This window comes from Nomascus leucogenys, chromosome 9 (genome assembly GCF_006542625.1).
Source record: "Nomascus leucogenys isolate Asia chromosome 9, Asia_NLE_v1, whole genome shotgun sequence".
In the NCBI taxonomy this organism is placed as follows: domain Eukaryota; kingdom Metazoa; phylum Chordata; class Mammalia; order Primates; family Hylobatidae; genus Nomascus; species Nomascus leucogenys.
The window spans coordinates 97,488,872-97,512,247 of record NC_044389.1 but is presented as its reverse complement, the minus strand read 5'-3'; the positions used below and the strand labels follow the sequence as shown (position 1 = coordinate 97,512,247).

The window sequence follows — 23,376 nt, the reverse complement described above, 5'->3', positions numbered from 1 at the left end:
ATCTGTAATTTTTTAAAGCTCTGCCATCGATTATGATGCCCACTCTGAGAACCCCTTACTATAGAAAGTACTAGGAGCTGTCATAAATATCAAGTTAGAAGCGGAGAGGCCAATCCCAGCACAGGCCAATCCAAATTCTTAAAGGGAACTGGCTTTCCAAATTTCCTTGAAATGTAACTCATGACACTTTAACCAAATAGCATGTAAGAGATGTCGTAGACATTAAAAGGAAAAAAAAAAAGGACGCAGCTCTTTTTTCTGAATAAAATGAATGGCATTTTGAGTTCCTCTTTAGTTCTTTTTAAGAAATAGCTTATTATACAAGATGAGCCCCGAGTGTGAGCTGGATTTCCATAATGTGTTGTTTTGCAATGTGCTCAGGGGTGAGTATGAGGAACACTGTGTCCGGGGCCAGCTGGGGGGGATATTTCCTTTCCTACCCTCCCTTTGCTATTTAGAAGAAGGAAGTTTCAGGAAAGTATGTTAGTTCTAGGATTTTTTTTTCCTCTTCTCAAGAAATAAGTGGCCATCTACTAGACTGGGGTAAGAGAAGGGTAGGATTTCTGATTTATATCTTCTAATGAAGTGCCAGCTGTCTGGATTAGACCCATGAGATTGGGCCAAAAGCTATACTGGAGTGAGCCGGGTGCCAACAGGCATAGAATGTCAGGTGCTATCAAAATTTTCGGTGAAGGCTCCCTTTGATTTTGACAGCTTTATATGATTTTAATAATTTGGCATTAAGTTGTTTTTTTTTCCTAAGTGGGCAAAATAATTGTGAATAATTTTAGTTATTAAATGAGACACTTGCAAGTCGCAGAATACTTTGGAAACAAATATTTCAGGGAGACTGATAGGAATAAGGGAATAAAAGAATTCAGCATGTGTTACTTTATAATGCCAAGCCTTGTGTTCCATATTATTATGGACCAAGAAAAGCTTATGGCCCCAGTTTGACATTAAAGGCATAGGTCACTGATTTTCAATATTTACATTTTCATATCTTAGGTCAAAGATGTGGATGTTCTTTTTCTCTTCTGTTTTTTGAGACAATGTCTCATTCTGTTGTCCATGCTGGAGGGCAGTGCCACGATCACAGTGCACTGCAGCCTTGACCTCCTGAGCTCAAGTGATCCTCCTGCCTCAGCCTCCCAAAGTGCTGAGATTACAAGCATGAGCCACTGGCTCAGCTGATGTTCTTGATCATTTGCTGTTGACATTGTGTGTATACTGATAGTAAGGTCCTATCTAGAAGAACACCGCTTTTCTCACGCTCTGCTTCCACTTGCTGTTTTGGGACCCTGAGTCCTTCTGTTTCTGGATGTGTGTGCATAGGCGGGTAGGTGGGGGGACTGGAGGGTTCTCAGGGCTTCTTCCTGTGAGATCACAGACACCAGCTTCTTGAAATCACACATCTGTGTCGCCACCCAAATCTCAACTTGAATTGTATCTGCCAGAATTCTCACATGTTGTGGGAGGGTCCCAGGGGGAGGTAACTGAATCATCGGGGGTCTGTCTTTCCCATGCTATTCTCATGGTAGTGAATAAGCTTCATGAGATCTGATGGGTTTATCAGGGGTTTCCGCTTTTGCATCTTCTTCATTCTCTCTTGCTGCCGCCATGGAAGAAGTGCCTTTCACCCTCCGCCATGACTGTGAGACCTCCCCAGCCATTGGGAACTGTAAGTCCAATTAAACCTCTTTTCTTCCCAGTCTTGGGTAGGTCTCTATCAGCAGCATGAAAACAGACTAATACATGCCCTTCTTCCCCCTGCCTGGTGACCCCTGACACTACTGGTGCCTGGATGGTTTCTGGCATGCTTTGAAGCACTGCTGCTGCTGTTGGTGCCAACTGTCTGCCCAAGCACTGTGGACTGTGCCATGCCAGACAGTGCTGGCACCCTCTGTGGGGCCTGATGTCGCATTACATCCTCTCTTAGTGTTGAGCTATGCCGGTCCCCAGCCTGTGCTGCCAGGTGCTCCCCATGTCTTCCAGGGTGTGTTAGTGGAGTCGGTCCTCACGGCCTTGCTTAAGGGGCCTCCTCCAGGACTGGGCCAGAGGAGCATCTGAGTGGTAGACTCTGTGCAGAGCTCCACATTTTACCCATTGACTCTACCAGAACCAGAGCCAATGGTTGGGCTGAGCTTTCATGCTTTGGTTTCCTTGCCTTAGTGCAGGTTTTTTCCCCAGAATGCTCATTGCTCCCTCATGCTAACAGATTCCAGAAAAGAAATTCCTCCCACCTTTTATTCAGCAAATCTTTATGGTGGATCTGTTCCATATCAATACCAGGCACTCCACTGGTGCTGGGGGCACAAAGCTGAGCAGAAACAGGCAGAGGCTGCCTTTTGGGGAGTTCCTGGTCTAGACACTCCAGGGTTCTTAAACTACACTAGTAAATATGCATAAACCGGGCTGACGGAGGTTCTTAAGAATGCAATGACTCAGGTTTAATCCATTGTGCATCAGTTTCTGTCATCCACTCCTGCTGGGATTGCTAGCTCATGTCTGTATCCAAGCACTTAAAACTCCTGAGTATTTGGAATAAAGGAGGAAACATGGGTAGAGGCATTTCAGACCATTTCAAAGTATTTATTTTTTGAATAATACTTTTATTTTTTGGTTTGCTTTTTGAAAATACATTATTTCTCTTTGGCAATGAAATAACTATATGCACCTTGACATTCTACCTTACTATATATATATATATTTTAAACATATTCAATAGTATTTTTATATATATTATAAAACAAATAAATGTTTCAGGGACACTGATAAGAATAACAGAACATGAAGAATTCAGCATGCATTTATTTATATATTATATATTTTGAGTAAAATGTATCTAGAAATATATAGCATTATAAGTAATATAAATAATATAATTACTTTTGTATAAAATATATTGTAAATTAAATAACATTTTCTATTCTAACCATGTATCTCTTGGGGAGAAGGACCACAATATGAATGAAAAGCTGAAGATTAGGAATTTTAGATTGGAACATTTTTTTCAATATTTAAAAATTGATAATATTAAGATTTTAGCAATACTTGTCCAGTGTTAGATAAGTCTGTAAAGCAGCAGTAGAGGGAAAAATGATCTCTAAACCATCCAGTGGGCTGGGCGTGGTGGCTCACACCTGTAATCCCAGCACTTTGGGAGGTCGAGGTGGGAGGGTTGCTTCAGCCCAGGAGTTCCAGACCAGCCTGAGTAACACAGCAAGACTCCATCTCTAAAAAAAAAAAAAAGTTAAAAAAAATTAAACCATCTAGCTTTCTAGTTGTGTCCTCTGACAAAATAATTCTCTTAACATTTTACATTGTATAAGATACAGAAATGATACATTTATTTATTGTCAGATTTAAGCAATGAGTGGCAAGGAACTGAAATGAGGTCTTAGGGTTTTTGAATTTACTGAACAACAATCTCATGCTTTCTGTAAAGAAAGTTGCCGCAACTGTTTCACAGCTGGGAATGCATGCCCACAGGCTTTTCCAGAGCTGATGATGGGTTGAATATTTGTCTTGAATTCATTATTATTATTTGGTGAAAATTTGTACACAGTTTTGAGCACAGGCAGTAGTATACTTACTGGTCAGTGTTTAATCAATTGCCTTTGTGGAGTGGGGTTGAGGAGTGGGCAAGCCCTGATTTGTAGCATTTGCCAATGTCTGTGGTGTAAATTCTCCCACTATGACCAATTTCAAGCTACCAAGGTGATATCACTGAACACTAATCACTGAATTAGGAAGAGATACACACAAGAGGCTCTTGTTAGCTGGTATAAGCTGCCTTCACCTGTGTGGGTTATATCTGTAGGGTAGCATTTTTCTTTGTGATGTGAACAGGCAAATATGAGAATTAAACTCAGGATCTTGTTTAGTCTCTGTAGTGTGACAGTCTTTCTCTAACTTGTGACCTCCCCTGATATACCAGATAATGAGTTATAGTGTAACTATAGCCAAAGTTAAACAAATTATAGTCACTCTTACTATTTACTGCATTCTAATATATTCTGTTCTGTCCCAGTTAATTTAAAACAATAAATTATTTCACTATTGCTACTTTTTATTTATTTAACACATACATGACCATTCTATATGCCAAACACTATTTTTAAGTGCTTTACAGATACTGATGAATTCCTTCATTAGAACGGACCTGTGAGGTTGATGTCCCATTTCATCATTTATTGCTTGGCAATATCACTCGTCTTCCCTACCTCAGTGAGAATATGTCAAAATAATAGTGTTTAGCTGGGTGTGGAGGTTCATGCCTGTAATTCCAGTGCGTTGGGAGGCTGAGGCAGAAGGTTCGCTTGAGGCCAGGTGTTCAAGACCAGCCTGGGCAACATAGTGAGATCCCCATCTCTACAAAAAATTTAAAAATGAGACAGGGCGGGGCATGGTGGCTCACGCCTGTAATGCCAGCACTTTGGGAGGCCGAGGCGGGTGGATTACGAGGTCAGGAGATCAAGACCATCCTGGCTAACATGGTGAAACCCCATCTCCATTAAAAATACAAAAAAAATTAGCCGGGTGTGGGGGCAGGCGCCTGTAGTCCCAGCTACTCAGGAGGCCAAGGCAGGAGAATGGTGTGAACCCGGGAGGCAGAGTTGGCAGTGAGCAAAGATTGCGCCACGGCACTCCAGCCTGGGTGACACAGTGGGACTCCGTCTCAAAAAAAGAAAAGAAAAAAACAAAAAAACAAAAAAACAAAAACAAAACAAAAAATGGGCTAGGCGTCATAGTACATGCCTGTAGTCCCAGCTACTTGGGATTCTGAGGGGGGAGGATCACATTTGCCCGGGACATCAAAGCTGCAGCGAGCCAGGATTGTACCACTGCACTCCAGTCTGGGTAGAGCAAGATGCTGTCTCAAAAATAATAAATAAATAAATAAATGATGAAGTTGAAGTTCTGCTTTCTAAGGTTTAGTCCAGAGTGCTGTATTTGAATGGAAGCTGCTAGAAGGGTGAGAATCATACCTATTGATTGTTGCATCTTCCACAATTCCTAGTACAGTATCTTAGACATTCTAAGTGTTTGAGACAGTGAATAAATGAACGGATGAATGAGTGAGCCTGTAGTCCCAGCTAGTTGGGAGGCTGGGGCAGGAGGATCGCTTGAGCCCAGGAACTTGAGGCTGCAGTGAGCTATGATTGTGCCCCTGCACTCCAGCCTGGGCAACAGAGTGAGACCATGTCTCTAAAGTAAATAAATAAATGAATAAAGAAATAAATAACAGTTTCTAATTTACCCTGAAGTGTATTTTAATTTATTGCCTTTTTCCCCTTGTCCTCTGAAATTATTATGACTACCACTGCTTTGTGTGCTGAATGTTTTTTCAAAAATCATTTTAAAAGGACGGATAATTTTCTTCGGCTCCATACATTTTTCTCTGTGTTATGCCTAAATCATTCATTTTTAGATTCCTCTAACCATCTTCCCCTTGGGAGAAATAGATTTGGTGGATTGTTGATTAAGACGAGCCATATTTGTTTCTGAGTAATTGTGTTTTGGCTGCTTTGAATTGGGTAACAATCTCTTTGCACATCAGCTGCCTCTGCTGACTTCTGTGTCTTCATTCTACTGCCTCACATTCGCCTCTAAGTTGCTACTTTTGCAACAACCTAATAAACTTAGAATAAAATCCAGAACGTTTATCCTGGACCATAAGACTCTCTATAGTCTGTCTCTGCCACAGACAGTGTGGTACAAGGGTTAAGGGTTTGGGACTCAAGTTCTGGTCTTTCTACTTGCTAGCTGTGTGACCTTGGAAATAGTGCATAATCTCTCTGTGCCTCAGTTTACTCATCATTAAAATGGGAAAATAGGCTGCATGCAGTGGCTCATGCCTGTAATTCAGTGCATTGGGAGGTTGAGGCAGGAGGATCACTTGGGTCCAGGAGTTTGAGACCAGCCTAGGCAACATAGCAAGTCATCCGTGTCTCTATAAAAAGTAAAAATAAAAAAAAATTAGGTGTGGTGCTGCAAGCCTGTAGTCCCAGCTATTTGGGAGGCTGAGGCAGGAGGATCGCTCGAGTCTGGGAGTTGGAGGCTGTAGTAAGTAAGCTATGATTGTGCCACTGCACTCCAGTCTGGGCAACAGAGCAAGACCCTGTCTCTAAAATAACATAAAATAAGATAAAGTGGGAAAACCATAGGGTTTTAATAAGTGAGTTAAAGCATATAAAGGGCTTGGAACAGTGCCTGATACGTGGAAACTTCTTAATAGTCACCAGCTCTTTTCCTCTCCCACTTCCTCTCTGCATCCCCCACCTCTCACCTAACTCCTTTCTTTCAGTTCCTGCTAGCTGAAGGATATTTACACAGGCCATTCCTGCTACCTGCAAGTTCTTTTTTCCATTCTTCACCAAATCAGTTCCTACTCATGCTTCCTATCTCTGCTTAACTCTCAAGTCTCAGACGAGCCTCTTTTGACTCCCCAGTGAATCCCCTTTGATTATCTCTCATCACAGAATTTACTTTCCTTTAAAGCCTGGCCACCATTTATTATTCTATATTTATTGGTGTGATTGCAGGAAACTCACAGTCATGAAGCTAGGAGCTACTTCCATGCTATTTGGGACGCCATTTGCCAACGTCTAGCCCAGGCTTGGTACGGCACTCTTGTATTTGCTCATTACAGGCAGTTGGGAGTCTAATGAATGCATTTTTAGCATCAGCTTTCTTCCTGGATGTTTTTAGGTGCTTTTCTTTGTGATTCCTTTTTCTTTTCTTCCTCTTTAATTAATTAATTAATTATTTGAGATGGAATCTTGCTCTGTCGCCGAAGCTGGAGTGCAGTGGTGCAATCCCAGCTCACTGCAACCTCCACCTCCTGGGTTCAAGTAATTCTCCTGCCTCAGCCTCCTGAGTAGCAGGGATTACACACATGCACCAACGTGCCCGGCTAATATTGTGTACCTTTAGTAGAGATGGGTTTCACCACGTTAGCCAGGTTGGTCCGGATGTCCTGGCCTCAAGTGATCCCCCTGCCTCGGCCTCCCAAAGTGCTGAGATTACAGGCATAAGCCACCGTACCTGCCTCTGTTTTTATTTAGATAACATATTGTTTTCCTGTTCTCTTTGCAAGAGAAATGAACACTCTAGAAAATGCCTCACTACTGAATTGTGATCATGTGCCTTTGTTTTACGTTAGGTATTAAAAACTTTTGGAGAACAAGTTAGAGGTAAAAATAAATCCATAAATAAACAACTAAGTAAAGTATGTAACAGTTGCCTACTTAGCCTCTTGTCTGCTAACAAAATGACATTTTCTTGGTCATTTAGCTTACACAGTGATGACCAAAAGTCGTTTCAGCAACTAGAATCAGATGTGGGAAACTAGATCAAAAGGCTGCTATTTTTAATTTTTACAGGGCCGTGTGAGCCTCTCAGGAGGTGAGGAGATCTCTCTTTTTATGCTTATATCTTCTATAGATTTTGCACCAATGATTATTGTTTTACTCAAACAGAACAAGTAATAACTAACAACAATGGGAAAAAGAATTCCAGCTCTACGGGGACATTTAGAAAGTACTCAATTGGTGAGAAAACTCATCCTGGAGCTAAAGGGAATAGTATCAAATCCATGACCCTGTACTTTGCTCCGAGATGTACTTCCTGGTCCCTTCCAATGACCAAAAGATTTCTCAGCTTCCTTAACTCTCCCCAGCCCTCTGGGAGGCCATCAAAGCTTTCCAGTTAATAGTTCTAGTACTTCTCACTTGGAAAGAGGAAGCAGAGTCCCTGTACCCGCTAATTTAATTTGAACTGTCTAGAGATACGAAGTTCACAGACCTAATCTCACCACGTATACATGTATCTCATTAAAACCAAACTCCAGCTAAGAATTCATTGTTCATAGCAGCTGCTCTTAGCATCTGAAATGTTAAGACTCTCCCTGACTGTTTAAAAAAATGTTAATGTGTCACTTTTGGGGTTTCCACTTCCTGGCTTTGAAACAATGCTGAATTCGCAATCATCTCTCAAAAGCCCAAATTATACACTGTGTTCTGAATGTTGACAAAGCCATTTGGATTTTCATTATGACAGTTTCACCTACCAAGAGAGGGGAACAAAAGTTCTCTAGGACATGACATATTATAAGGCAATATTTTCTATATTGATTTTTAAATTCATTTTTATTTATTTTATTTTTTGAGATGGAGTCTCACTTGTCACCCAGGCTGGAGTACAGTGGTATGATCTTAGCTCACTGCAACCTCTTCCTACTGGGTTCAAGCAATTCTCATGCCTCAGCCACCAGAGTAGCTGGGATTCCAGGTGCCCACTACCACTCCCAGCTATTTTTTTTTTATTTTTAGTAGAGATGGGTTTCACCATGTTGGCCAGGCTGGTCTCGAACTTCTTACCTCAGGTGATCCACCTGCCTCAGCCTCCCAAAGTGCTGGGATTACAGGCATGAGCCATCACGCCTGGCCCTATATTAATTTTTTTAATAATATAAGAGGTGCAATGGATACAAATGAGCATCTGAGTTTAAAAAGAAATGGTTTTATGAATTTTAGAATAACAAATTGTTATATAATTTTCTCCCTTACTTGCGTATTATTTGTTAAGATGATTCCCACTCAGGCCACTGTGAATTCTAATATTGGTAAAGAAGTTTCTATGGTCTTGGGTGCTGACATTTACCTATCAATGATTCATACTGGAAGTAATGTGTCATCAAGAATTTAGATTATCTTTTTAGTTTATAAAAATGCTCAATTCACACTTAAACTTTAAAACTAATTAGTTACTTGTATAAAAGAAACTAGAAATGTATTGTATCCTTTAAACAAACTCCTACTTACAGTAGTTAAGCATTTTATTAGTTATCAACGATAATTTATTTATTTTAAAATGTTTTCACATTCAGTTCCATGCGCTTCAACAAATTTTTATTGACTTAGTCTCTTTGACCTTTAGAGCTATTCGGTCGAATGACTCCCTTTAAGTTTTGTCTTATCACGTCATATGGCAGCTCAGCATGTTTGCTGAATAAACTTTGTCAAGTCCTGATAATTTCTTAGCAACCAAAATGGTGTTTTAGTGGATAAATGTTTGAAAAAGAACTCGTTATACCTTCTGTGCATAAAAACAATGCCATCGACATTGTTTTAGGTCTCGAGATTTGAGAATTTGTACATAATCCAACCTCAACACCCATGTATACATGGAGAGGAACACACACACACACACACACACACACAATGGTGTTGCATCACGTGCCCTATTCATTCAGATCACTGGTGTGTTGATCATGGCCACAGAAGAGATGCTTTAGGTTAACCAATCCTAACGATCACTTCAAGAATCTTTGCAAAAGAACAGCTGAAAAACCTTGGATTCGGCATGTCACTCTTCACTATGAATCTCTAGTGGTCAAACAGATTCCCTCTAGGCCGGGCACCATGGCTCACACCTGTAATCCCAGCACTTTGGGAGACCGAGGCAGGAAGATCACGTGAGGTCAGGAGTTTGAAACCAGCCTGGCCAACATGGAAACCCCGTCTGTACTAAAAATTAGCCAGGCATGGTGGTGTGCACCTGTAATCCCAGCTACTCGGGGCGCTGAGGCAGGAGAATCGCTTGAACCCAGGAGGTGGAGGTTGCAGTGAGCCGAGATCATGCTGCTACACTCCAGCTTGGGTGACAGAGCAAGACTGTCCCCCCCCAAAAAAAAGAAAGAAAAAACAACCAAAAAAAAAAAAAAAAAAAACCAATGGATTCCCTCTTAGCACCAAACTTCACGCCTGGAGATCTAGGGTATGGTCATGTCTGTGAGCCTCTTCTTACAAAATGACAGGGCCTTTGTCTTACAAAATGGCAGGGTTGGATTGGGGGACTTTTAGATTCACTTGATTTTATAACACTCAAATGTTTTATAATTAGCTCATGATCTATTGCATCTAGACAGGTAATAGCAGCCATAAAGTTAGGAGTTTGTCAAATGGAGTCAAACAAATCTAGGTGTGAATTCCAGCTCTGCCCAATACTAACTGCATTTGAATATCGGCGTTCTTTAACCTCTCAAGCCCCAGTTTCCGTAGTTGTAAAATGGGATAGTAATCCCTATTTCTCAGCTTTGTTCTGAGGATTAAATGAGATAATATGTGAAAGTGTATAGCTTAGAAACCAATAATGTTTGTTATTATGGAGTGGTAAAAAATGACTTCGGATCTGAATCCAGGAAGATACCAAGACAGCAAGAGCCTTCTCCACCTCTCTGTTTTTTCAGTGTGCTACTTCAGTGTTATCTTGAAATTCCATGGGTAAAATCGGCCTCAAATAGTAGAATATGCGGGGAGGGAGAGCATCAGGATAAATAGCTAATGCATGTGGGGCTTAATATCTAGGTGATGGGTTGACAGGTGCAGCACGCCACCATGGCACACATTTGCCTATGTAACAAACCTGCACGTCTTGCACATGTATCCTGGAACTTAAAATAAAATAAAAAGTGAAAAACAAAAGAATATGGAGAATTCCACCTTTAAATGGAATTTTAAGTTTGAATAACATTTGAGTTAAAATGGATACATTTTAAAAACTAAAATGTAAATAAATCTGTTAATTGCAGGTAGCGAAAATGGACACATCCATTCAACCTCTTTGCAACACATAAAAACTGTGACGGAACAAGTGAGGCAAAGTCAAGAAAACGCTGCATCTCCCCAGGCAGCCAACAGCACCCAAGTGTCGCAGCCATCAGGAGCCATGACACGGAGCCAGGTGTCTGTGTTCATGGGACCCCAGGAACCCTCCTGTGACTCCGGAATCCTGAGAATGATGTCCCGGCGAGATGTCCGGGCAGAGTTATTCTTATGGAGCTTTCTCCTGTGGTCTGACACAATAGAAATGGTGCGTGTGGCTGGTCACCCCAACGTCTACAAGTCAAACTGGCTATACCCAGTCTACATATTCAGTTTTATTTCTCTCCTTCGAATTACATTCACTCCCCAAAACCCTCTTCTCAATTCCCTTAGCGTCCTGCTGCAAGATTTACCGTTTGTTTTTGTTAGACTTGGTTTAATCATTGCCCTGGGGACTATCACACCCGTACTGGGCCTGTGTAAAAATATCCTCGTGACTCTGTCTTACATTTACTTCAATTACCTAACCAGACTCAGGTTTTTTTCTGCCTTTGAAATGTCTCCATTTTAAAAAGAAAATGGGATCTAGGAAGGCCTCTTTGTGATACCTGTGTGCACATTTGTAATCCTTCTTTTTTTCTTGGGGTGTAGGTGTTTGCACTATGAAGGAAATGACTAGATTGTAGAGAATAAGCCATTTTTACTAACTCTAACGTATCAGGTTTTTTTTTTTTTTTTACATATACAAATGGTGCTAAATTTAAGTAAAGTAATATTCTTATAAGTTGGCTCTCAGGTATTTCTAGAAAATGTTAGCAGTTAATTTTAGTTAGTTATGTATACTGAGGTCCCCAACCCCTGGACCATGGTCTCAGTACTGGTCCATGATCTGTTAGCAAGCAGACTGCACAGCACGTGGTGAGCCTTGAACTGAGCGTTCCCGCCTGCATTCCACCTCCTGTCAGATCAGCAGCGGCATTAGATCCTCACAGGAGCCCAAACCCTGTTGTGAACTGCCTATGCGAGGGATCTAGCTTGCGCTCCTTATGAAAATCTAATACCTGATGATCTGAGGTGGGACAGTTTCATCCCAGAACCCAACCCCACCCCCAACCCCGGCTGTGGAAAAATTGTCTTCCACGAAACTAGTCCCTGGTGCCAAAAAGGTTGGGGACCAGTGATGTATACCACACTTTTTCTAAGAATGCTCTTCCACAGAGCCTTTTAAAAAAACTAAGAACCTTTTCCATCAAGTTAGCCCAAGAATAAGATTTTTATCTTTTATATAGATAGCATTATATGAATTGACTGGTTAAATTTAGTTTTAAAAACACACTTGAAATTATTGAATAATTTTTAGGTTATAGTTTGTTTTTTTTTGGAGACAGTGTCTCGCTCTTGTCCCCCAGGCTGGAGTGCGATAGCGTGATCTCAGCTCACTGCAACCTCCGTCTGCTGAGTTCAAGCGATTCTCCTGCCTCAGCCTCCGAAGTAGCTGGGATTACAGGCGCCTGCCACCACACTGGCTAATTTTTGTATTTTTAGTAGAGATGAGGTTTCACCACGTTGGCCAGGCTGGTCTCGAACTCCTGACCTCAGGTGATCCACCTGCCACGGCCTCCCAAAGTGCTGGGATTACAGGCGTGAGCCACCATGCCCGGCCAGATTATACTTTTTAAAAATTTGAACATTGTAGTTTTAGGGGTTCCTTCAAACATGGAATTATATTCTTTATTCCATTGTGGCATGGGATTTTATTCAATAAATTGATTTTAGCATAAAAAGTAATTCACTTTAATAGATATTTGGCTCAGTTTAAGGCTTAGCTGTGTTGCCAGTACTGAAGTACTAATATGACTCTTGTTTAGTATAATGAAGTCAAGGTACATCAGTAATACCAAGATAAAGTTTCATAATAAAAAGCCATAAAGTGAACACAGAGATTCCAAAGTAAAAGAATATTTTATTTGTGGAATTTGATACTTTGATAAATAATCAAAGTACAAGCCCTGTTTAAAATTAAAAGTTCAGCTTACAAATATAATAGCCAATGTATCAGTGTCTTATGTGATACTATATCATGGATATATTGATGTTATAAAATAATTAGGTACAAAGTCATGCAACTTGCTTTCACCGTGTTGGGACACTCTCTGATATTCCCAGTTAGCACTGTTCATTTGATAGGAATTTTCAGATGCTAGAGAGATTTGTGAGAGGCTTATGAATGCAAGAGTAATGATTTATGTAGCCAGTTTCTTCAACGATCTGTGATAACAAATAGCTTAAGAATTTGACATATGGCAGGCTGTGGTGGCTCACACGTGTAATCCCAGCACTTTGGGAGGTGGAGGCAGGTAGATTGCTGGAGTCCAGGAGTCTGAGACCAGCCCAGGCAACATGGAGAGATCCTACCTCTACAAAAAATACAAAAATTAGCTGGGCATGGTGATCTGCACCTATAGTCCCAGCTACTTAGGAGGCTGAGGCAGGAAGATTGCTTGAGCCAGGAGGTCAAGGCTACAGTGAGCTATGATCATGCCACTGCACTCCAGACTGGGCGACAGAGTGACACCCATCTAAAAAAAATAAAAGAGAATTTGACCTTGTGTTATTCTATGCTCCACCAAATACCTCTCCCCCTGCCACCCTGTCTCCCTTTCCCTCTGTTGTAGGATTTTTCTCACACTGTAAAAGAAGGTTTACTCACAGTTGTTAAAAGCTTACCTTCCAGCTTTCTGATTTGAGGTAGGTTCTTTTTTTTTTAAATTTTTATTTATTTATTTATTTATTTTTGAGACGGAGTCTTGCTCTGTCGCCCAGGCTGGAGTGCAGTGGCGCCATCTCGGCTCACCACAACCTCCGCCTCCCGGGTTCACGCCATTCTCCTGCCTCAGCCTCTCTGAGTAGCTGGGACTACAGGCGCCTGCCACCACGCCCGGCTAATTTTTTGTATTTTTAGTAGAGACGTGGTTTCACCGTGGTCTCGATCTCCTGACCTCGTGATCCGCCCGCCTCGGCCTCCCAAAGTGCTGGGATTACAAGCGTGAGCCACCGCGCCCGGCCGAGGTAGGTTCTTTAACCTCTGTGGGTCCGCATTTCCACATCTAAAAGATGAATATAATACTAGTACTACATTAATAGGGTTAGGAGGATTAAAGGGTAAAGAATCCTTTGAGCACGTTATCTGGCAAACCATAATAACTTGATAAATGCTAAGCATTGGAATGGGTACCAAGTCTCCAAGAAACAAGTATCTCAATGCATTTTTAGAAATTTCCTGTTTTATTCTTTTCTGTGGCCCTGCTCACCCTCTGGGAATAATCATTTAAACTTTGCATTTGTGAAAAATAATACATACAATCTTAAGGTTACTTCAGACTATACTTTTTCATGGAGCAGTATTGTATTCAAACGTGATCGATCTGCTGAATATATAAATTAAAATGGACACAAGCCTCCATTCATCGGACATTTGAGTGTCCTCTGAGTTCCCATAGAATCTGAATTACAGCACTTTATTCATACTTACATTATGTGTTTACTTTTCTGAGTGTCCTGTTAATCTTTATTCCTTAAAGGAAAGCCTGAGGGCATCTTGTATAACAATGCATCTCTGTCTTCATCAGTCAAACTTGCAGGTGCTTACAAGACTTATAACTTAAAAAAATTATAATGCAAGGCCCAGCGCAGTGGCTCAAGCGCTAACAGTTTCAGAGGCCTTGGCAGGCAGATCACTTGAGACCAAGAGTTCGAGACCAGCCTGGCCAACATGTTGAAACACTGTCTGTACTAAAAATACAAACATTAGCTGGGTGTGGTGGCACGCGCCTGTAGTCTCAGCTACTTGGGAGGCTGAGGCAGGAGAATCACTTGAACCTGGGAGGCAGAGGTTGCAATGAGCTGAGATTGTGCCGTTGCACACCAGCCTGGGTGACAAGAGTCTCAGAAAAAAAAATTATAATACAAGTAGTTACTTCCGAATCCTGCCATGGGTATCTTTTTATTATTAAGAAAAGCCTATCATCAAGGGATTCATTTATGATATTCCTAAATATGAAAATATTTTATGTAAGTATATATTTATCTCCATATTAGAACTTAGCAACGGTGCTCAGATAAACTCAAAAGTACTACTTGAGTTTAGAATGCATTTTGTATCTAATATTTTAATATGAATGTGCCTGATATTTTTGGAAGTCACAACACTTTATACAAATAATGAAGGCATGCACAAAAGATTTGTGAGTAGCTAATTTAATTTAATATTTTACTTAGAGTGTATACATGTTCACAGAGTGCAGGCCTATGGGATTTAATAGATATTATAGCAAATTACACTGGGAAAACATTGATAGTTCTACACTATAATTAAATGTTATATATATTATTAAAATTATTAGGTTGGTGCAAAAGTAATTGAGGTTTTTGCCATTGAAAGTGGTGGTGCATGCCTGTAATCCCAGCTACTCGGGAGGCTGAGTCAGGAGAATGGCTTGAACCCAGAGGGCAGAGGTTGCAGTGAGCTGAGATCTCGCCACTGTGCTCCAGCCTGGGCAACAGATTGAGACTCTGTCTCAAAAAAAAAAAAAAAGTCAAGTACAGTTAGTTATAGGAATGGACATTTAAAAATTAATCTATGATTAGGCTATTAATATATAGTCTGATTATTTTATTGCATTGTACTTATAAAATAGTTTTATAATTTTATAAAATTTTATTGATGCTGTAATTTTTATAAAATTTTATTTATTTTATAATTTTACAAAAAATTCTAATATCTGTAATACACTTTTTAGTGTCTTTTCTTTCTAAAAGTTAATGTTTGAAATTACAGTGTGTAGATGTTATCTCATCTTGTTTTTCTTATTAGGGCCCCATTTCACTGAATGGCAATTGCAATGAGGCATAGGAAAGAAAAGGGAAATGAAATTGCTTGCTGAAGTCCTACTATGTGATGGGCACTATGCTGTTTGCCTAATAAATAATTGCCTTGTGCTGTGTACCTTGGAGCAGGGCCTTACATAGTGAATATATCAATAGCTTTTCACAAAAAGAGCAATATACCACTTAGAAGCTACAGAACTTAAAAATAGCTACTTATACTCCATAGAAGATATAGTAAATAATAGAAGAAAAAAATGAAATGGATAAAGACATTTTGTTTTACAATGGGGCTATTTTTACGTGTTAATTAAAATTCTATGTGTAAGCAAATCTCTTGTGATGTCTGTTTCATTATGAGAGGCTGCATTTGTATTAGTCAGTTCTCCAGAGGGACAGAACTAATAGGATAGATGTATGTATGAAAGGGAGTGTATTAAGGAGTACTAACTCACACGATCACAAGGTGAAGTCCCACAGTAGGCCCTCTGCAGGCTGAGGAGCAAGGAAGCCAGTCCAAGTGTCAAAAGCCGACAGTGCAGTGTTCAGTCTGTGGCCAAAGGCCTGAGGGCCCCTGGCAAACCACTGGTGTTGGTCCAAGAGTCCAAAAGCCGAAGAACATGGAGTCCAATGTTGGAGGGCAGGAAGCATCCAGCACAGGAGAAGAATGGAGGCCAGAAGACTCAGCAAGTCTAGTCCTTCCACGTCCCTCTGCCCGCTTTTATCCTAGCTGCGCTGGCAGCTGATCAGATGGTGCCCACCCAGATTGACGGTGGGTCTGCATCTCCCCGTCCACTGACTCAAATGTTAATCTCCTTTGGCGACACCCTCACAGACACACCCAGGAACAATACTTTGTATCCTTCAATCCGATCAAGTGGACACTCAATATTAACCGTCACAGTCTTTATACAATGTTCAGCTTCCGGGTTGCCTGTCTCACATCCACCTTCTGTGCTCTGTAGTAACTGAATCCAAACACACAAGCAGTAGAGTCAGAAGGTGAAAAAATAGAGAAACAGAGAGCCATGTACACCTGCCCACACAGAGACACTGAGAACCAGACCCAACTGCATTAGAAAGGTGTTTCCAATGTTTACAAGGCGAGATTAATTAATGAATTCTAAATCATACAGTGCCCCTTCAGGTTGAACAACGCACAACCTCTATATCCCCGAGTACCAGTGATTAATAGCTTTAGTAACCTGAGATATTTGCATTAACAATTATTTACAAGAGCTTTTACATATGTTACCATATCTATTCTGAAGATTATTTTTTGGAAATTTCATTAATTTGTTATTTGACAAATTTGAGTGCCTGTTATAGACTAGGTATGGTTTTATATGAATTTGAGGATAATATTTACTAAAGTAACACTTGCTGTGAAAGTGTGCATTTATATATACACAAATTTTAATTTCCCAAGATATGCCTATTTTTAATAAGATTATTTTTTATTTTAACTCGTAATTATTCTTATATTGAAATGGAAATAATGGATTTTTTAGGAATGCCTTCTTTCTCCACAAAACTTTTTTTCTTTTAAATATTTAACTCAGATGCCTTAGAGGTGTTCAGAATATTTGAGTGAATAAATAGAAAATTTGCATTTCAAATTGCTGAAAATTATACATAACCTTACATAGTTAGTGTTGTTCTGAAGAACCAGCCCAACATGGTTGTGTCTTGGTTTCCATCTGTAAAGTACAGGTCACTTTCAGATTATAAATACAAATTTAATCTTACTCTTAAAATTTGTTTCTGCCGGGCGCGGTGCCTCACGCCAGCACTTTGGGAGGCCAAGGTGGGCGGATCACAAGGTCAGGAGATCGAGACCATCCTGCATCCTGTCTAATATGGTGAAATCCCATCTCTACTAAAAATACAAAAAATTAGCCAGGTGTGGTGGTGGGCGCCTGTAGTCCCAGTTACTGAGGAGGCTGAGGCTGGAGAATGACATGAACCCAGGAGGCGGAGCTTGCAGTGAGCTGAGATTGTGCCACTGCGCTCCAGCCTGGGTGACAGAGCGAGACTCCATCACAAAAAAAAAAAAAAAAAAAAAATTGTTTCAAAAATTAAATGGGTCAAATAGCCTTTTAATTAAATTACTTTGTAAAATTTAGTATATTAAAACGATGTGTGCCAAGACAAACAGAACCAAATGAAACAAATTATCGGTTATAGAAATACGAAATTCAAAGGTCCTTCAAATAGTATGAATCTACGCACTGTAGATTACAATAAATCTAAATATATTATCTGAAGGCAGTTACAATTGAAGCCTGATTTTATGTAAGTAATTGAATGCAAAGAAATTGGATTGCTATGATATAGTCATTTTCTATTAAACTGTAAATGCATTGTTGATGTTTTGCTATATTTTGGTAAGGACTGAAAAATATGAGGTATAAGAACATCTAAATTTTTAAATTTTTACTCAAAAATATCTTTTTTTTCTTTCGGCTGAGTAGGAATTATGTTGATAAGAGTTGAATAAATTTGTTCATTCAAAGATAGGTTTACTGAAAACACCATTTCTGAAGGGCTTACCAGTTTTATCTGTGAGAAATGATGTAACAGGTTATGAAAAAATTTGCCCAGCTATTTTTCTCAGAACGATTTCAGAGCAAAGCAGACATTAAGTTCATCTTACATGAAACTGAGTGGGTAGGAGGTGGCTGATGTTTGAGAAAGTCCAGGAGGAAATGACACAGTTGATTGTCTTGCCAATAAAAAAATGAGAATTTCCTTTATATTTTAGCTTGAAGAAAGGACTAGTTAAAAATAACCACCATCATCAATAGCTAACCAAAATTCAGAACCAGAACTTAGTAGAAGAGTGTAGACAGGATGGCATGAGTTGGATTTTTAAAATAAAGTGGTAAAGGATACATAACACAGTTATTATTGTAGTCATTTCAGCTGTACCATTCAATGGCTTTAAATATATTCACCATGTTGTTTAACAATCACCACTCTGTATTTCTGGAACTTTTCATCATCCACCGTCCAATGGGCTCTGTTCCCATTAAACAATAACTCTCCATTCTCCTCCATCGTCTACCTCCCACTCCTTAGTAAACATCTTCCTCCTATCTCTCTGAATTTACCTATTCTATGTACCTCACATAAGTGGAATCACATAATATTTGTCCGTTTATGTTTGGCTTATTTCACTTAGCAAAATGTTGAAATGTTGTACATATAGCAGATATCAGGAATCCTTTTTATGGCTGTATAATATCCCACTGTATGTTCATACCACATTTGTTTATCTGCTAACAGACACCTGAGTTGCTTCTACTTTTTGGCTATCATAAGTAATACTTCTTTGAACATTGTTGTACAAATATCTGTTTGAGTCCCTAATTTCAGTTCTTCCGGGTATATACATAGAAGTAGAATTGCTGGATCATATGATAATTATAGTGTAACTTTGTGAGGCATTGCCAAGCTGTTTTCCACAGTGGCTACACCATTTTACATTCCCGCCAGCAATGCCCGAGGGTTCCAATTTCTCATATTCTCACCATCACTTGTTATTTTCTGTTTTTTTAAAATAATAATTCTTTTGCGTGTGAAATTGTATTTCATTGTAGTTTTGATTTACATTTTCCTAATGACTAATGATGTTGAACATCTCTACATATGCTTAGCTTATTGGCCACTTGTATATCTTCTTTGGAGAATTATCTGTTCAGGTCCACTGACCATTTTGTATTTGGTTTTGTTGTGGTTATTGAGTTGTAGTTGTTAATATATTCTGGATATTCATCCCTTAATCAGATATGTGATTTACAGATATTTTCTATTTTGTGCTGTCTTTTCACTTTCTAGATAGTGTTCTTTGATGGACACAGTTCTTAATTGTGATAAAGGCCTTTTTATCTACTTTTTTGTTGCTTGTGCATTTGGTATCCAATCCAAGAAATCATTGTCAAATCCGATGTTGTGAAGATTTTCTTTCCTGATGTTTTCTTCTAAGAGTTTTAGAGTTTTTAGCTCTTATGTTTAGTCATTTGATCCACTTTGGGTTAATTTTTGTATTTGGTGTAAGGTAAGAGTCCAATTTCATTCTCTTGCCTGTGGATGGCCAGTTTTCCCAGCACGAATGCTGTTCTTTTCTCATTGAATGCTTTTGGCACCTTGTTGGAAATCAACTGCCCACACAGGTTTATTTCTGGCCTCTCTATTCTATTCCATTGGCCTATATGGCTATCCTTATGCCCGTACCACACTGTTTAGATTACTGTCATTTTGTAGTATGATTTGAAATCAGGAAGTGTGAATCCTTCAACTTCATTCTTTTTTGAAATTGTTTTGGCTGTGCAGACTCCCATGAAATTCCATATGAACTTTAGGATGGGGTTTTTAATTTCTGCAAAAAAAAAAAAATCGTTGGGATTTTCATAGGGATTGCATGAATCTATAGATTATATTGGATAATATTGACATCTTAACAATATTAAGTCTTCCATTTCATGAACACAGGGTATCTTTTCATTTATTTAGGTCTTTTTCTTTCAGCAACCGTTTGTAGTTTTCAGTGGACAAGTCTTTTGTCTACGTAGTTAAATTTATTCCTAAGTATTTTATTCTTTTTGATCCTATTGTAAATGGAATTTTCTTAATTTTATTTTCAGATTGTTCATTACAAGTGTATCAAAATTCAACTGATTTTTGTGTTTTGATTTTGTGTCCTGCAACTTTGTTAAATTTATTAGTGCTACAGTTTGTGTGTGGTGTGTATGTGCGTGTGTGTGGTGTGGGTATGTATGTGTGTGTGTGTGTGTGGTGTGCATGTGTGGTGTGTATGTGTGTGTGTGATGTGTATGTGTGTGTGGTATTTGTGTGTGTGGTGTGTGTGTGTGTGTGTGTGTAAGCTTTAGGACTTCCTACATTTAAAATCAGGCCATCTGTGTACAGAGATAATTTCACTTCTTCCTTTTTAATTTGGATGCTTTTATTTATTTTTTTCTTTCCTACATGCTTTTACTAGAACTTCCAGTACTAAGTTGAAGAGAAGTGATGAAAGCAAACAAAAGCACCAATCAGAACACACAGTCCTGACATTTGGAGAGCTAAATACCTGTTGCCTGGCCTGGCCTCACCAAGCTGCACTGGGCGTGTGGGCTGCTTCCCCCTTCACAGCTGCCTAACACAGCCATAACCACAGGGAGAGGCTGAAATTCACTGAAATGTAGCAGCCTCTTTATCAAGCTCTCCCTTGGATGTTCGAAGTTTCTGACTAGACTAGTTCCAAAATACAGATGGTCCTTGACTTAGGATTGTTAGACATAATGATTTACCCACTTTATGATGATGTGAAAATAGAAATGGTGCATTCAGTAGAAGCTGTATTTCAAATACCATACACCCATTCTGCTTCCCACTTTTAGTACCATATCCAATAAATTACATGAGATACTCAACACTATATTATAAAATAGGTTTTGTTAGATGATTTTGAAATAGAAGAGTTCCCTTATGACCCTTGCGGGGCGTGTGACAGGAATGAGGCTTGTTCCTTTGGTGCCCTGCTGCTCAAACCCCTAGGGGAAGCATGCAGCATGCAAATGGGCAGGTGCAGAGGCTGTGGGGAGTGCTTTTGGGCTCCGGCCCCACGGCAGCATCTAGGACTCCTGAAGCCCAAGTGGGCCTGTGTTACAGTGTGCTCTTTCAGCTATACCATCTGCAGACAGCTTGTGTTAGTCAGCTCAATAGACCCTCTGCCTTATCGCAAGGACAGGGAGCCAGCGTGACAGCCTGAGTTCTTGCCCAGTATACTGGAAGAATCAGATCGCATGTGGGCTGGAGGGTTGAGTGCAAGGTTTTATTGAGTGGTGGAGGTGGCTCTGAGTGAGATGGATGGGAAGCTGGAAGGGGGGAATGGAGTGGGAAGGTGGTCTTCCCCTGGAGCCAGGCTGCCTAGCAACTGGACTGCTCTCCAACCACCACTGGCCAAACTCCCCTTGGCGTCCAGATGTCCTTCTTCTCTCTTTCTCTGCTGTGCCACCCCACTGCTCTCCACTGCTGTGTTCCTTCACTCTCAATGTTTAGCGCTTGTGTCTGTGCCCGCTAAGGTCTCAGGTTTTTGTGGGCACAGGATGTGGGGTGTGGTGAGCCAGAGTGGTCTTGGAAATGTAACATTTGGGCATGAAAATAGGAGTGCCAGTTCCCACTTAGGTCCGTGGGCACAGGTCCGAGGGTGGAGCCCTCGCCAGGGATCCTGCCTTTCTCTACCTAGCACTTCTCTGCCTCCTGTCCATATCAGTTTTGCCCAGTTGGAAGCTAATGTAAGTGTTCTCAACACGTTTAAGGTAGGCTACGCTAAGCCGTGATGTTTGGTAAGTCAGGTGTATTAAGTGCATTTTTGACTTACCATATTTCAACTCACATTGGGTTTAACAGGGCCTAATTTGATCATAAGTAGATAGAGGAGCATCTGCAGTTGCTTCAGTCAGTTCCTGTCCATTTGATGGCTGCTTAGATGGAGGGATGAATTCCTGGAGCTTCCTACACCACGATCTTCTGTGACATCCCTTCCCCAAGATTTGGATTTATTTTTTGCCCTGGTGGCCTCTTGTAGCCTGATAAATCTTTGTTTCAACGAGGTCAAGGTAATGGGGTAAATTCTTTGTGGGGTGGTTGGCTGCATTTTGTTTAAACTTCACAGATTTTAGTACTGATCTTAATTTTTAATTTTACTAATGTGATATACACACTTACGTAATTAAAAAACAAACCCTGGGCCAGGTATGGTGGCACACGTCTGTAATCCCAGCACTTTCAGAGGCCAAGGCGGGCAGATCACTTAAGGTCAGGGGTTTGAGACCAGCCTGGCCAACATGGTGAAACCCCGTCTATACTAAAAATGCAAAAAATAGCCGGGCATCATGGCACGTGCCTGTAATCCCAGCTACTTGGGAGGCTGAGGTAGGAGAATCACTTGAACCCAGGAAGTGGAGGTTGCAGTGAGCCCAGATTGTGCCACTGCACTCCAGCCTCGGCAGCAGAGCGAGACTCTGTCTCAAAAAAAAAAAAAAAAAAAAAAAACCCTGAGTGTGATTATATACATAATTCAATTAAATTGCATTTGCTTCTGAAATTTATATAAATCTAAATTAGGCAGTCACTTTTTGTGTATGATTTATTTATATTTGAAAGCCACAAATGACCCATTTAAACTATTTTTTTTCATAGGTCAGTGAAACAATGTCTTAGAAAGAAACATTTTTGTTTGTTCTGTTCTATAACAAACATTTTTTTTTTTTTCAGTCACGTACAGCCTTAGTGACAAAGAAACATTGGTCCTCTGTCCTACATTTTCATTATCTTTTTCCCTCTGGTCAGAATAATCTCAAATTTACATGTTAAAAACAATCAGTAAGAGAACTATATCACATTTTTAATAGGATGGAAAGTTTTCAACTTTATCACAAAGACAATGAATGTGGAGGCTTTCCGTTTGAAGATAAAACTATTCATTTAAAAAATTTTAAAAATTACAATGTTTCCAGTAGCTTCTTTTTGAATTACTAACATATTCCACACTCTAGTAATGGTTTGGCCAGCTAATCGTTAGTTTCTGCTTTAAAATGTTCTAAATTCCTGTTTTACTTTTGAAAAATGACAACATAGATGTCTGGAGGGTTATTTTCTGCTTAATGAAAGATCTAGAAACATTTTTTATTCCAAGAAAAAATTTCACTTGCCTTTAAATAAAGATATACCTTTTGACCAAACAGATTTTCTTTTTCTTTTTTTTCTTTTCTTTTCTTTTTTTTGAGACAGAGTTTCACGCCTGTCGCCCAGGCTGGAGTGTAGTGGTGTGATCCTGGCTCACTGTAACCTCTGCTTCCCAGGTTCAAACGATTCT

The 23,376-nt window shown here is 39.9% G+C and overlaps 1 protein-coding gene across 1 annotated transcript in view; it reads left to right on the top strand.

The window, feature by feature from the left end:
- The window catches only part of TMEM236 (transmembrane protein 236), a 41,489-nt gene extending 30,246 nt beyond the window's left edge, over positions 1–11,243 (top strand). Inside the window, exon 4 of the mRNA XM_003257688.2 lies at positions 10,598–11,243. Within this exon, the coding sequence (XP_003257736.1) occupies positions 10,598–11,181 (584 nt within the window). The 3' untranslated portion in view covers positions 11,182–11,243. The remainder of the gene's footprint in view (positions 1–10,597) is intronic.
- Positions 11,244–23,376: the final 12,133 nt, after the last annotated feature.